This window comes from Scyliorhinus canicula, chromosome 2 (genome assembly GCF_902713615.1).
Source record: "Scyliorhinus canicula chromosome 2, sScyCan1.1, whole genome shotgun sequence".
In the NCBI taxonomy this organism is placed as follows: domain Eukaryota; kingdom Metazoa; phylum Chordata; class Chondrichthyes; order Carcharhiniformes; family Scyliorhinidae; genus Scyliorhinus; species Scyliorhinus canicula.
In genome coordinates, this window is record NC_052147.1 from 11,119,061 (window position 1) to 11,134,450 (window position 15,390).

The 15,390-nt window shown below is 50.1% G+C and overlaps 1 protein-coding gene across 3 annotated transcripts in view; it reads left to right on the forward strand.

Moving 5' to 3' along the window:
* Nucleotides 1-15,390, forward strand: part of LOC119950823 (centrosomal protein of 128 kDa-like) — a 410,606-nt gene that overhangs the window by 367,507 nt on the left and 27,709 nt on the right. For all 3 annotated transcript variants that reach the window (XM_038773666.1, XM_038773649.1, XM_038773659.1), the window contains one exon: nt 5,573-5,686. In XM_038773666.1, coding sequence (XP_038629594.1) covers nt 5,573-5,686 — 114 coding nt within the window. The remainder of the gene's footprint in view (nt 1-5,572; nt 5,687-15,390) is intronic.

Genomic DNA, 15,390 nt, shown 5'->3' on the forward strand with positions numbered 1-15,390 from the left:
CCATGAATATCATTTGCCACTTATCATGCCACACCTGAATGTTGTCCAGATCCTCTGGCGTGCAGACTGCTTCAGTATCTGAGTAGTTGTGAATGGAACTGAACATTGTACAATCGACAAATAGCCCCACTATCCAGTCTATATTTGAAATATTCTCTCTCTCTCTTGGGAAGTCGCTCAGGGTCGAGGATGACTTGCTTCCACACGGGGGAGGTGGGTTCTGCAGTGGCTGCCTAGTCCAATCCTGGATTCACAGACTCTGCCACAGGTTTGGCCAGTGGTGTTTGATGAGGTGGGTGGGTGGGACGCTTTGGATTTTGCGCCCTCCTTCCGCTGTTTACGCTTGGCCTCCGCGTGCTCCACCCTGCGATGCTCGAGGTGATTGACGCCCTCACGGATGCTTCTTCTCCAGTTTGTGCGTTCTGAGGCAAGAGATTTCCACTTGTCGGTAGGGTTGCTACATTTATTTAGGGAAGCTTTCAGAGTGTCCTTGTAGCGTTTCCTCTGCCCTCCTAGTGATCGCTTGCCATTGCGGCGGTCGGAGTAGAGCACTTGTTTTATGAGTCTTATGTCGGGCATGCAGGACATGTGGCCTGCCCATCGCAGCTGTCCGAGCGTAACCAGTGCCTCGATACTGGGGATATTGGCCTTGGAGAGGACGCTCACGATGGTACGCCTGTCCTGCCAGTGGATCTTTGGCATTTTGCAAAGGCACCATTGGTTTTATCGCTCCAGGATTTGTGGTGTCTGCTGTACATTGTCCATTTTCCTGATGCATACAGGAGGGCGGAGACCACGACTGCTCTGAAGACCATGAGCTTGGTGCTCGGTTTGAGGTCTCGGTCCTTGAACACTCTGTTCCTCAGGCATCTGAAGACTGCACTGGTGCATTGGAGTCGATGTTGGATTTCATCGTCAATGTCTGCTCGTACCAAGAGGAGGCTCCTGAGGTATGTGAAATGATCCACATTGTCCAGGGGCTCACCGTGGACCTTGATGGTCTGGGGGCAGTTTTGTCTGGCAGGAGTGGGCTGGTAGAGAATCTTTGTTTTCTGGATGTTTAGTCTGAGGCCCATTCTCTTCTTCTATGCCTCGGCAGTGAATACGTTGATAGTGGTTTGTAGCTCAGCCTTTGAGTATGGGCACACAGGCGTCGTCTGCATACTGCAGCTCGCTGACAGAGGTTAGAGTGGTCTTGATTCCGGTCTGGAGGTGACCGAGGTCGTACAAACTGGACAAGTTTCCCCCTTGTCCAATACGTTAGCAGCACTCCAGTGAGGAGTTCAGGATGACGGGGTGGAGGGAGATGTAGAAGAGCGTTGGTGCGATGACGCAGCCCTGTTTGAACTCAGTTTGCACACTCATTGGGTCTGTCGTGGTTCCGTTGGTGAGGATCATGGCTTGCGTGTCATCGTGGAGCAGGCAGAGAATGGTGACAAATTTCTGCGGGCAGCCGAATTTGAGGAGGATGTTCCACAGTCCCTCACGAGTGACAGATTTAAGGCCTTTGCAAGATCGAAGAAGGCCACGTTCAGAGGTTGATGCTGTTCCCTGCACTTTTCCTGGATTTGTTGTGTGCTAAAGATCATGTCCATTGGGTGGAAGCCACACTGAGACTCGTGGGGGCCTCTTCAGCCACTGGGAGGAGGCGATTGAGGAATATTCTCATAATGACCTTTTCCGTGGTGGAGAGTAAGGAAATCCCCCTGTAATTTACGCCGTCGGACCTGTCTCCTTTTTTGAGGATGGTCACAGTTAAGGCGTCTCTGAGATCACCCGGCATGGCTCTCTTCCTTCCAGACAAGGGTGATGAGGTTGTGGATTCTCTTCGAGAGTGCCTCTCCGCCACATTTTAATACTTTTTTAAAAAAGGGTTAAGGCCACCAAAGTGGGCCCCTTGTAAAAAGATAAGAAACAGGAATAGGCCATTGCTCCCCCCACCCCTTCCTGAACCTGCTCCACCATTTAGTAAGAATCTGGATGATCTGATCTTGGCCTAAACCTGATTTTCCTCCTCTCGATTCAGCCTCTACAGTTCTCTGATATATAGATACAGGATTATCAAAGGACTATGGAATGATGGTCTGCAAGTATTGCCGCAGGATTCCTTGCATCCACAAGATGAGGCAGGCAGGGGCCTTGATTTTGTGTCCCATCAAATTCATACATGAAGCATTGCCGTAACTGGGCTATCAGTAGGCCTGTTGGTGTGGTACTATAGCAAGGACCCACAGATCTTCATCTTCATTAGATTAAAGAGGCAGACGAAACAGAAGGACAGAGCTGGGAGAAGAAAAGTACCCAAGAGAAATTATATGAAACCAGGAGGAGGAGATTTATTGCAGGATGTTGTACAACATGAAGATTAAAGAGGACCCACAGGGCAGGTCTCACCATACTCTCTTGTGAGACTAACTTGTTGCTTGAATGTAAATGTTTCTGTTCTGGATAGTTTTGTTGAACCACATCAGTTTTATGGTGATTAAGATCCTGAAATGTCACACAGATGATGGACTATATTAATTTCAGGTGAATGTGAAAATAGTGCCCGTTCAGTTTTAGGCTAGTGCTGCCTGGGTGTTGTTTCACACAGCTTTAGTGGGGGAGCACAAAGATTAAATGGGAGATAATTTAAAAGACACCTTGGAAACGTAAATCTATGCAAAGATAAAACATTCCACGGCATTGTGATTTAAAACTGACGAGGGTCCACTTGGGTATCATGATGAAAAATACTGACTGCAATGTGTCCATATTGAAAATTAATTTAATCTGCCAGCCTTCTACCTTAACATTTCAGTGTTTAAGATGGTTCAACAAGAATTGGCCAAGTATACAGAAATTCACATAACTCTGGAAGGAAAGAAGATCCTTGATCTGCTGTTCCTGAATTCTCCTTGTTGAGCCTCGAAGCTACTGTTGCAGAAAACTCTGCCTCTTCGAATATTGCTATTTTTGTGGCTCAGTGAGTAGGAGAGTTGCCTCTGAGTCAGATGGTTATGGGCTCAACTCCTACTCCAGATACTTGAGAACATTATCCAATACTGACACTCCAGTTTTGAGCACAGGTATCAAATCGCTTGACCAAAGGAGTGGGTTTGAAAGACATCCTTAAAGGAGGACGGAGAGGTGGAGAGAATACAAAGACATACAGGGCGGGATTCTCTGAAAATAGGGCTATGTCCCCACGCCGGCGGGAAAACGGGCGCCTATGACTCCGGCGTCAAACCCCCCCCCAGGTGAGGAATTCTCACCTTTCTAGGGGGCTAGGTTGCCACCGGAGTCGTCCCCGCAGATCCAGACGGCGGCGAAGGGCCGGCGCGGGTTTGCGCATGCGCAGAACGGCCAGCGTATTTCCGCACATGCGCGGGGTTCTCTTCTCCGCGCCGGCCACTGGGCAATATGGCAGAGCCCTCCAGGGGCCCGGCGCGGAGGAAAGAAGTCCCCCCACGGAACAAACTTGCCCGCAGATCGGTAGGTCCCAATCGCAGGCCAGGCCACCGTGGGGTCCATGGTGTTCTTGTGCATGGGTGACAAAATGGTAGTACACAGGTGTTATGATATGCCTATGGGCGAGGTCATAGATGGATGGTGTGCGACCTCCAACCAGCAGGTGGCGGTGCTGACACACCATGCGTCCTGTCGACCAAGGTCATGTCACCAGTGACTCCCATATAAAGGGGGATACATCCGGCCATCTTGAAAAGAAGATTGAGAGGGTAATAAGACGTACATGTGAATGATCAGTGCGAGGTGCAGATTACAGAGGAGTAATAAGCAGACTGCATGATAATGTGCTCTGTATCAGATTGTTATCTTACCACACGAGACTGGTTTGGACAAGTCAAAATGTTTGGTGGATTCCTTTGTAAGGTATAAAGGACCAAACACAACAACTGGCACAGCATGCAGTCCAGAAGGCTGATGGAATGCTGTCTTTTATTGCAAGAGGAGTTGAGCATAAAAGTAAGATTGTTATGCTTCAGTTATACAAGGCACTGGGTGCGACCACACCTCGAACACTCGGTGTAATTTTGGGGCGCGATTCTCCCAAAAGGGAACAGAGACCCCGAGCAAGCGCGTTTAGCCATGTGTTTCCTGACACTCTGTGCTGAGAAACAAGTGGCTATTCAACACAACTCACTTTGAAAAAGTGGCCTGCACGGGGAACGCCCGGCGAAGGCCACACATGACCCATTTTGTACAGTGGGGAGTTCTGCTCACTGGAATTCCCCATTGCAGCGATAGATCGGGACGCCCCCAAAACAATCCCCCACCTTCTCTCTCTCCCCCCTCCTCCCAACACCAATGATGGGAAAACCTGACCTGCGGCACGCAAAAAATGCCAGCTTCACATCTTGGCCAGCTCATGCTAGCTGACAGTGCCACCTGGATGCCAAGGCTGGCACAGCCAGGGTGCCCAGGTGGCACCAGAAGTGCCAGGACACCACACTGCCCAAAGGGCATGCAGCTGGGTGTCTCTGATCCCTGGGGAGACCCCACCGTGCCATTCCGTCTGGTCCCCAGTGCTGAACAGCGCTCACCCGAGGTCTCTGAGGCGATGGGGATGAATCCCAAAGTCTCAGGTACCTCGGGAATCTGCACATTAGAGTGAGGCTAACTGAAATGGGCGGGATTTACATCACAATGTCTCACGCGATTGCGTTGGACTTCGCGAGGCATTGCGAGCCAGGTAGATCCTGGGGCAGGGTCTCTCGGCTTCCACCGCTGCGCTGCAGCAAGCTGCTTTTATGGCGCAGGGTGGCCGTTGGATTGCGCGCTTGGTCTCCTTATTTAAGGAAGGAAGGTGGTTCAGAGGAGCCTTGCTAGATTGATGCCTGGAATCAGCCGGTTGTCTCACGAGGAAAGGTGGGACAGGCTGGTCCTGTTTCCACTGGAGTTTAGAAGAGTGAGGGCTGACTCGATTGAAGTATTTAAGACCCTGAATGGTCTTGTCAAGAAGGACTTTGAAAGGATGTTTCCTCTTGTGGATGAGTCCAGAATTAGGAGGCGCTGTTTTGGGGGATGCCATTAGGACAGAGATGAGGAGAATCCTTTTCTCTCGGAGGGTTGTGTGACTTTGGAACTCTTTGCCTCGGTGGAAGTGGATCAACTGTTCCTCTCCCATCCTCACCCCCAGCATGGCAAATGGGCACCAGAGAAGCACCCACCCGCCTGCCACATGTTAATTAAATCCCTCAGCTGTGCAAACCTCGATGGGGGTGAGCTCTGGGGGTCACCAAAGCTGCCAGGGTTGAGTCTGATAGGAGTTTCAGCCACGGGCTCGACCTGAAACCTTAGCCCACCTTTTCACGTTCTCTGACAGATCTGATGTGTGTTTAAGTATCTTAAATTTTTAGTGCCATGTTGTACCTTCTGCTGACCATGCCTGAACTGAGAGCGTTTTACACATACAAAATTGTCTGCTTTTCAAAACTGCTTCCTCACCTTAACATGCACCATTTAAAATAAAATGAAAGGATTAACACAGAATTCTTCTTGTACTTTGGCTGGGATATTTCTGCACCTTAATGATGTTTATGCCCCGCACTAAAATATTCTGCATTTTCAGGATTCCCAGCATCACCGAGAGATGATAGAAGAGAGATACTCCAAGTATAAAGAGATAGTGAGTTCACTGCAACAACAGCTGCGAGACTCAACAAAGAGGATTCAGGAATATCGGGTAAGGAAGGAACAGCTTTTCTTTCATAGCGTTGTGACTTTCAGTCTAATTTAGCTCAAGAACACCTGGTGCAAAGATTTTACTCAGAGGAAATCTTTCCAACGTGAAGTCACCTTGCCAGCTAAGTTGAGGTCAGTACCTAAAATAAAAGAAGCAAATGCTGAAAATAGGCTTGTGAGGTAATGCAAAAAGAAGAGCTAGGTTAATATTTCAGGTGTCAGAACAAGAAACAGACTGAACAAATAAAGGAAGTAATAATAATCCTTATTAGTGTCACAAGTCGGCTTACATTAACTCTGCAGTGAAGTTATTGTGACAATCCCCCAGCCGCCACATTCCGGTGCCACCGAATATTACAGCGCAGAAGAGACCCTTCAGCCCATCGAGTCCACTCCAACGCATGAAAAACACCTGACCTGCCTACCTAATCCCATTTGCCAGCACTTGGCCCATAGCCTTGAATGTTAAGACTCGCCAAGTGCTCATCCAGGTACTTTTTAAAGGATGTGAGGCAACCCGCCTCTCCCACCCTCCCAGGCAGATAGAAGTTAACGCCCCAAATTTTCTCAAAGTCGTGGAGGATCCACAGACCTCTAAAAATGGCGTACGGGACCTGGATCTGTAAATCCTGCCCACATTTCTGACATCCCATTTGCGCTGAGTCAGGACGTGACTCAAACTCAGGGATGTCCGAACTGAGTATGAGTTCAAACAGACCCCATTTTTGTGGTAACAAGGGCCTTCACCCGCAATGTGGGAGTTCCAAATTTTTCGAGTAGTCATCAATGCTCTCAAAGGGTGAGTAAGGTGGGAGGACTGTCAATTGCCAACCCTTTATAAATATTTCAAAAAACAACCTGCCTGTGTCAGTGAGACATGGTATGGGGGCTGTTAAGTTGACAAGGAAGGAATGTGGGCCATTGAGGGTGGGTGGGTAGGGGAAAAGATGCATGAGTTGGAATGTAAGTGGCATTGGAAATGGGTGGGGAGGGATGAGAGGGTGTAAGCCATGAGGACTAGTGGGCCTAATAACTAGTGAGTGCAGTGGCCATCACAAAGGAGAAGGTTCTGGGGAAACTAACGGTCTAAAGGTGGATAAGTCACCTGGACCGGATGGACTACACCCCAGGGTCCTAAAAGAGATAGCTGAGGAGATTGTGGAGGCATTGGTGATGATCTTTCAGGAATCACTGGAGGCAGGAAAGGTCCCAGAGGACTGGAAAGTGGCTAATGTAACACCACTGTTTAAGAAAGGTGGGAGGTAGAAGACGGGAAATTATAAGCCGGTTAGCCTGACTTCGGTCATTGGTAAGAGTCCGGTATTAAAGATGAAATCGCAAAGTACTTGGAAGTGCATGGTAAAATAGGACTGAGTCAGCACGGCTTTGCAAAGGGAGGTCATGTCTGCCAAATCTGTTAGAGTTCTTTAAGGAAGTTAGACAAAGGAGAATCAGTGGACATGATTTATTTAGATTTCCAGAAGGCCTTTGATAAGGTGCTGCATAGGAGATTGTTAAATAAGTTAAGAGCTCCTGGTGTTAAGGGTAAGTTTTTGGCATGGATAGAGGATTGGCTGCCTGGCAGAAGGCAGAGAGTGAGGATAAAGGGGTCTTTTCCAGCATGGGAGTTGGTGACTAGTGGTGTGCCTCAGGGGTCTGTGCTGGGACTACAACTTTTCACAATATACATGAATGACCTGGAAGAAGGAACTGAAGGCACTGTTGCTAAATTTGCAGATGATTCAAAGATCTGTAGAGGGACAGGTAGTATTGAGGAAGCAGGGAGACTGCAGAAGGATTTGGACAGGCTAGGAGAGTGGGCAATTAAGTGGCAAATGGTTTAGCTCACTAGGCTAAATCGCTGGCTTTTAAAGCAGACCAAGCTGGCCAGCAGCACGGTTCGATTCCTGTACCAGCCTCCCCGAACAGGCGCCGGAATGTGGCGACTAGGGGCTTTTCACAGTAACTTCATTGAAGCCTACTCGTGACAATAAGCGATTTTCATTTTTCATTTCAAATGAAATACAATGTGGAAAAGTGTGAGGTTATGCACTTTGGAAGGAGGAATTTAGACATAGACTATTTTCTCAATGGGGAAATACTTCGGAAATCAGAAGCACAAAGAGACATGGGAGTCCTTGTTCACGATTCACAGAAGGTTAACGTGCAGGTTCAGTCAGCAGTTAAGAAGGCAAATGCAATGCTCGCATTCATGTCAAGAGGGCTAGAATACAAGATCAGGGTTGTACTTTTGAGGCTGTATAAAGCTCTGGTCAGACCCCATATGTGAGCAGTTTTGGGCCCCGTATCTCAGGAAGGATGTGCTGGGCCTTGGAGAGGGTCCAGAGAAAGTTCACAAGAATGATCCCTGGAATGAACAGCTTGTCGTATGAGGAACGGTTGAGGACTCTGGGTCTGTATTCATTGGAGTTTAAAAGAATGAGGGGGGATCTTATTGAAACTTACAGGATACTGCGAGGCCTGGATAGAGTGGACATGGAGAGGATGTTTCCACTTGTAGGAAAAACTAGAACCAGAAGACACCATCTCAGAATAAAGGGACAATCCTTTAAAACAGAGATGAGAAGAAATTTCTTCAGCCAGAGGGTGGTGAATCTGTGGAACTCTTTGCCGCAGAAGGGTATGGAGGCCAAATCACTGAGTGTCTTTAAGACAGAGATAGATAGGTTCCTGATTGATAAGGGGATCAGGGGTTATGGGGAGAAGGCAGGAGAATGTGGATGAGAAAAATATCAGCCGTGATTGAATGGCGGAGCAGACTCAATGGGCCGAGTGGCTTATTTCTGCTCCTATGTCTTATGGTCTAATATTTAACAAAACAACTGGTCTCAGAGAACTGAAGTAGAACTTTTAACCAACCCACCTTGACAGTTGGGTTGTCCCTGTGGCCGTCTTTGATTTGTGTCTGATAGCAGGGGCCTAGCCATGGCAAAGATCCCACCATTCGGGCAGGTTTCACCCAAGGCAGGAAAATTCCTGACTCCCACTACCTGACTGAGGAACGAAAACCCAGGCCAAAGTGTCTGGTACATCACAAAAGAGGGAGGTGACGCAGACATCGTAGTTAAGGAGAAGGACAAAATATTGGATGGGACAAACAAAGAAAATGTTAAAGGTTTTATCCTCGTTGAAAGTTGATTGGATGGAATCCCAGGCTGTCAGGAGAAGCAAGGAAGGAAATAGTGAAGGCTCTGATCGTTTTCCAATCCACTCTGGCTACAGACATGGGCGCGATTCTCCGCCCCCCACGCCGGGTGGGAGAATAGCGGGAGGGCCTCCCGACATTATTCACACCCTCCCGCTATTCTCCCCCCCCCCACGCCCGACCCACGCCACGAATCGCCGCTCGCCGTTTCTTACGGCGAGCGGCGATTCTCCGAGGCCGATGGGCTGAGCGGCCGGGCCTTCGCTTTCAACACGGCAGCAAACACACCTGCTCGCTGCTGTCGTGAAATGGGCGCCAGATGCCCGTTTGGGGCATCTGGGCGCCCGATTGGCACGGCAGTACCACCGCCATGCCAAGGGGGCCGAGCGTCCGTAACGGGCGCACTCTTTTCCCTCCGCCGCTCCGCAAGATCAAGCCGCCACGTCTTGCGGGGCGGCTGAGGGAAAAGACGCCAACTGCGCATGCGTGGGTTGGCGTTGTCCAACCTACGCATGCGCGGCCGCGTCAGCCGGCGTGACGCTTGACGTGCGGCCTTGACGACCGTCGTCAAGGCCGTGACGCACGGGGCCGCGCTCCTAGCCCCGCCCAGGGGGGGAGAATCGGCCCCGGAAGTGGGCGTGAAGGCTGCCGTGGGTCACGGCCTGTCCCACAGCAGCCTTTACGATTCTCCGCATTTGCGGAGAATCTCGCCCATGGTGCTGGAGGACTGGAGAACTCTTAACATTGCAGTGTTGCTTAAAAAGGGAGAAACTGGTCGACCAAATAATTACAGGCCAGTCAGCCTAACCTTGGTGGTGGGCAAATGATTAGAAAAATTTCTGAGGGAGAGTATTTGTCATAATTTAATACGGTACAAATTAAACAAGGAGATTCAGCATGGATTTGTCTGGTACATCACAAAAGAGGGAGGTGACGCATGGAATGCAGAGAATCGTAAAGTCTGCCGTGGGACAGGCCGTGACCCACAGCAGCCTTCACGCCCATTTCCGGGGCTGAATCTCCCCCCCAGGCGGGGCTAGGAGCGCGGCCCCGTGCGTCACGGCGGCGCGGCCTTGACGACGGTCGTCAAGGCCCCACGTCACGCCGGCTGACGCGGCCGATGATGTCGGCCCGGCATGCGCAGGTTGGACAACGCCAACCCGCGCATGGGCAGTTGGCGTCTTTTCCCTCAGCCGCCCCGCAAGACGTGGCGGCTTGATCTTGCGGGGCGGCGGAAGGAAAAGAGTGCGTCCGTTACGGACGCACGGCCCGCGATCGGTGGGCACTGATGCCCCCCTTGGCACGGCCGTGGTACTGCCGTGTCAATCGAGCCCCCAGATGCCCCAAACGGGCATCTGGCGCCCACGACGGCAGCGAGCAGGTGTGTTTGCTGCCGTGTTGAAACGGGCGTGAAGGCCCGGCCCATCGGTCTCGGAGATTCGCCGCTCGTCCTAAAAAACGACGAGCGGCGATTCGTGGCATGGGTCGGGCATGGGGGGGGGGGGGAATAGCGGGAGGGCGTGAAAAATGTCGAGAGGCCCTGCAGCTATTCTCCCACCCGGCGTGGGGGGGCGGAGAATTGCGCCCCACGTTTGACTAACTTGATAGATTTTTTTTTAAGTGTTAAGAAGGAGAGTCAGTGGTGGGTTTGATATGGCCTACAGGGATTTTAGCGAGGCTTTTGACAAGATCTGGCAAATTGATCAGAAAAGTAAAAACCCATGGGTTCCAAGGCAAAGTTGGATCCAGAATTGGCTCAGTGACTCAAAGCAAAGGGTCGATGTGTTCTTGTGACTGGAAGGCTGTAATCAGTCGGCTCCAAAGAGCCTCTTGTTTTTTTGTTTGTGGCATCAGTGATTTGGACATAGATTCAGGGGACATGATTCTGAAAGTTTGAAGATGGTGCAGATTTGGTTTATAGCAACGAAGAAGGCTGTAGATTACAGCAAGGCATCGATGGACCGGGCAGATGAGCAGAAAAAAGTGGCAAATGGAATTCAATCTCGAGAAATGCGGGATAATGCGCTTGTGAAGAACAAACCAGCGCAAGGAATACACAATCAGTTGTAGTATACTGAGAAATGAAGAGCAACAAAGCAATCTTGGAGTACATATCTACAGATCCCTGAAGTTAGATAAAATGGTTAAGAAAGCAGATAGAATACTTTCCTATATTAGCCAAGGTATGCAATACATGGTGCAGAATTTAACGGAACAAATTCATTTGTGGCAGTGTTTGCTGCAGGCGAGTTCCCCACCCCTATTCAATGACATTTGGTCACTTGATTGGGTCCTGGGGAGTTTCTCACCGGTTTAGCCCACACTTACAATTGTTTTCAGCACTGGGGAGCTGAACTCAGAGCTATTTTGAAAGGGTGCCTCAATCTCCAAGTGAGATTCCCTCACTCTTCAGGCACCCCCCACCCACTTCCAGGACCCCAACCCCTCACCCCCAACCTCCCAGAGGCCCCTACCTGCCTGCCCTGCACCATCCCCCACACCCTTCATACCCCCTCGCCCCCTTCATTTATGGGCATGGTCCCTCTTGGGCCCTGACCCTTGGCAGTGCCACCTGGGCACCCTTGCACTGACATCCTGGCAATGCTCCTGCCAACTTGGCAATGCCTCCCGGGCACCGTGACAGTGCCAAGGTACCGGGGGAGGGCCAGGAGGCCACCCTGCACTATTCCTGGCCACCCAGGGGCCTCCGATGGCCTGTCCGCCAGGTCCTCGTTTGTGTGGACTACTACTGAACACGCCTGGTTGCAGCCTTGCTGGGGAGGCTGGTAGTTCCTGGGTAAGCCTGCCTACGTAGATTTGGTCTCCCTCCTCAGTTACCTATAGACTTCACGATTCCAACACAACTCGGGCTGTCCCATATTCTGCCATCCGTAAACCTGAGGTCATCCAAACCTCTGCACCCCATGTCCTAACATGCATCAAGCCTCATTCACCTAATACCCCTGAGCCGGTCTCCCAGCCCCGTGTTTCGTGGCTGCACGCCATTAATTGGCGGCGGGATTCTATTTTCCTGCCAATTGTCAATGGGATTGTTGTGTTCTGCTGCTTCAGATAACACAGGCTGCTACTCGATGCAGTCTTAACTAAAGGATGCTCCGGTCTCTGAAATTAGTTCAACGTGTTTATTAAACTATTAACACAGTTCTCAAATGAGTTCGACTCTCTGCTGATCAAACTGTAGTAACTCAGTCTAACTGTACCAGCTTGCTCCAAGCGACATGCTGGGGTGTGATGCTGCTGATCAACCCTCTCTAACCCTCTAGGTGTCTGTCTATGGAAAGAGGCAGGGTGTGAGTACCTCATCCCTTTTACAGTGTTTATGTCATGCCCCCTTGTGGTGATGCCACCTCTGAGTGTCCTGACTGCCCATTGGTTGTGTCCTATTCTGAGTGTCCATTGGTTGCGTGTTTGCATATCATGACAGGGATTTCCCATTGTAACGACCCCACGCCGCCGGGAAACCCGCGGGCGGGTGTGCACTGCTGGTGGGAAAAGTGAATCACGACGATCAGAGAATTCCGGCCCCCATCTCTGCCATCTCCTCCCAAAGAACAATACAGCACAGGAACAGGCCCTTCGGCCCTGCAAGCCTGTACCAGTCATGATACCAACCTTTGCCAAAACCCTCAGCACTTCTGAAAGCAACTGGCTATTCCTGATAGGTAAAAGGGTAACTGATTTAGCTATTTTAATGTAAATACTAAAGCCCAGTTTAAAATCCATTTTAAAATGGATTTCATCATTCCAAAAACATACAACTTGCAGAACTTGCAGTGGCAAAACACAAAATCTGAAACATTCAAAAAAGCTAGCTAAAGCTTATGCAACATTTTACCGACCATTGTTCTAATAGCAAAAGCTATGCAGCCATATCCAAGGTCGCCATGACTCCATGAGCACACCATTGTTCAGAATTCAGGTAAAAGCACAGTCAGCAATAAACCAGCGAAAACTAGAATTGATTAAAAGGATATGTCACATTCCAACACACACAAACATCTACAAATGCAACATATCCGAATATATGCACATTGATGATTGACAACTAACCCTCCAACCAAATGCATTTGAAACCCATCCAAGCCAGTCAGCACATTGCAGGGGTAGGGACAGATGGAGTTACACTGATAACATTCTCCTTAAACAGAGAGGTTCGGGAAGCCATTTTCCATCCAGGATCACTCTATACTTTTCATCTAACTATGATCCTTATTTCGTATTTTCATTTTTCCACTCCAACCCTTGAAGTTCGTGCAAGCTGTTTTGCTTTAAGCAAATAATCGTTACTGTATTTTTGAAAGTTAAATTTGTTGTAAACCATTAAGCCAATTATTTCTCTTAAAGTCTTTCGCTGGGAAGGGCTTTATTGAGAACACTTGATTTGTAACCACAAGAAAATCTCAGTCTCTCAATTATAACCAATGGACACAATAAAAGATTTTTATTTCTCAACCGAGAAGTGTAACTTAAATTCTACTGAGTTTTGAAGTGTATACGAGACTACACTTAAACCGCACAGTAGATTCCTGCAACTTCCTTGTGCCATATCCCACTGTACCCATCCTATCCATGTGTTTGTTAAGATGCCTTTTGAATGCCGTTAATGTATCTGCTTCCACAACCTCCCCTGGCAACGCATTCCAGGCGCTCAGCACCATCTGTGTAAAAAACCTGCCTCACACACCTCGTCTAAACTTTGTCCCATGGACCTTAAACCTATGTTCCTTAGTGACTGACCCCTCCACCCTGGGAAAGACTGTCTGCCCATCCACTATCCATGCCCCTCATAATCTTATAGACCTCCATCAGGTCACCCCTCAACCTCCGTCGTTCTTTTTTATGATGTGGAGATGCAGTGTTGGACTGGGGTGAGCACAGTAAGAAGTCTTACAACACCAGGTTAAAGTCCAACATGTTTTACTAGGCAGGGATGTCCCCTATCTCCCTTACTCTTTGCATTAGCGATTGAGCCGTTGGCGATGGCACTGAGGGGTTCAGGGGGGTGGAGAGGACTGACAAGGGGAGGGGAGGAACATCGGGTCTCGCTCTATGCGGATGATTTGTTGTTGTATGTGGCAGACCCGGAGGGGGGAATGCCGGAGGTAATGGGGATACTAGCGGAGTTCGGGGACTTTTCGGGATATAAATTAAATCTGGGGAAAAGTGAGGTCTTTGTAATACACCCGGGAGACCAAGGGGAGGGAATTGGGAGGCTCCCCTTCAAAAGAGCAGTTAAAAGTTTTAGGTATTTGGGGGTGCAGGTGGCAAAGAACTGGGGGACCCTCCACAAGTTGAACTTTTCCAGACTGGTGGAACAGATGGAGGAGGAGTTTAAGAGGTGGGACATGGTGCCGCTGTCGCTGGCAGGGAGGGTGCAGTCAGTTAAAATGACGGTCCTCCCGAGGTTCTTGTTTTTGTTCCAGTGTCTGCCCATCTTCCTCCCCAGGGCCTTTTTCAAGAAGGTAACGAGTAGTATCATGGGGTATGTGTGGGCACATGGCACCCCGAGAGTTAGAAGGGTCTTTTTGGAGCGGAGTAGGGATAGTGGAGGGCTGGCGTTACCCAACCTTTCAGGATATTACTGGGCGGCAAATACATCGATGGTACGAAAGTGGATGATGGAAGGGGAGGGGGCAGCCTGGAAGCGCATGGAGAGGGCGTCCTGCGGCAACATAAGCTTAGGGGCACTGGTAACGGCACCATGGCCGCTCCCTCCCACGAGGTATACCACGAGCCCGGTGGTGGCGGCCACCCTCAAGATCTGGGGGCAGTGGAGGCGACACAGGGGGGAAGTGGGAGGTCTGATAGGGGCACCACTAAGAGGGAACCACAGATTTGCGCCGGGAAACACAGGAGGGGGATTCCAGAGCTGGCAGAGGGCGGGTATTAGACAACTGAGGGACTTGTTTATAGAGGGGAGGTTTGCGAGCCTGGGAGAGCTGGAGGAGAAATTTGGGGTCCCCCCGGGGAACACGTTCAGGTACCTCCAAGTGAAGGCATTTGCCAGACGACAGGTAGCGGGGTTCCCCGCGCTCCCCGACAGGGGGGTGAGTGATAGGGTGCTATCAGGGGTCTGGGTCGGGGAGGGGAAGATCTCGGACATCTATAAGATTATGCAGGAGGTGGAGGAGGTACCAGTAGAGGAGCTGAAAGATAAGTGGGAGTTAGAGCTGGGGGAACAGATAGAGGACGGGACATGGGCAGACGCCCTGGAGAGGGTCAACTCGTCGTCGTCATGTGCGAGACTAAGTCTCATTCAATTTAAGGTACTCCATAGAGCCCACATGACGGGGACAAGGATGAGTCGGTTTTTCGGGGGTGAAGACAGGTGTATTAGATGTTCGGGAAGCCCTGCGAATCATGCACATATGTTTTGGGCATGTCCGGCACTGGAGGAGTTCTGGAAGGGGGTGGCAGGGACGGTGTCGAGAGTGGTGGGGTCCAGGGTCAAGCCAGGATGGGGACTTGCGATCTTCGGGGTTGGGGTGGAACCGGGGGTACAGGAGGCGAGGGAGGCT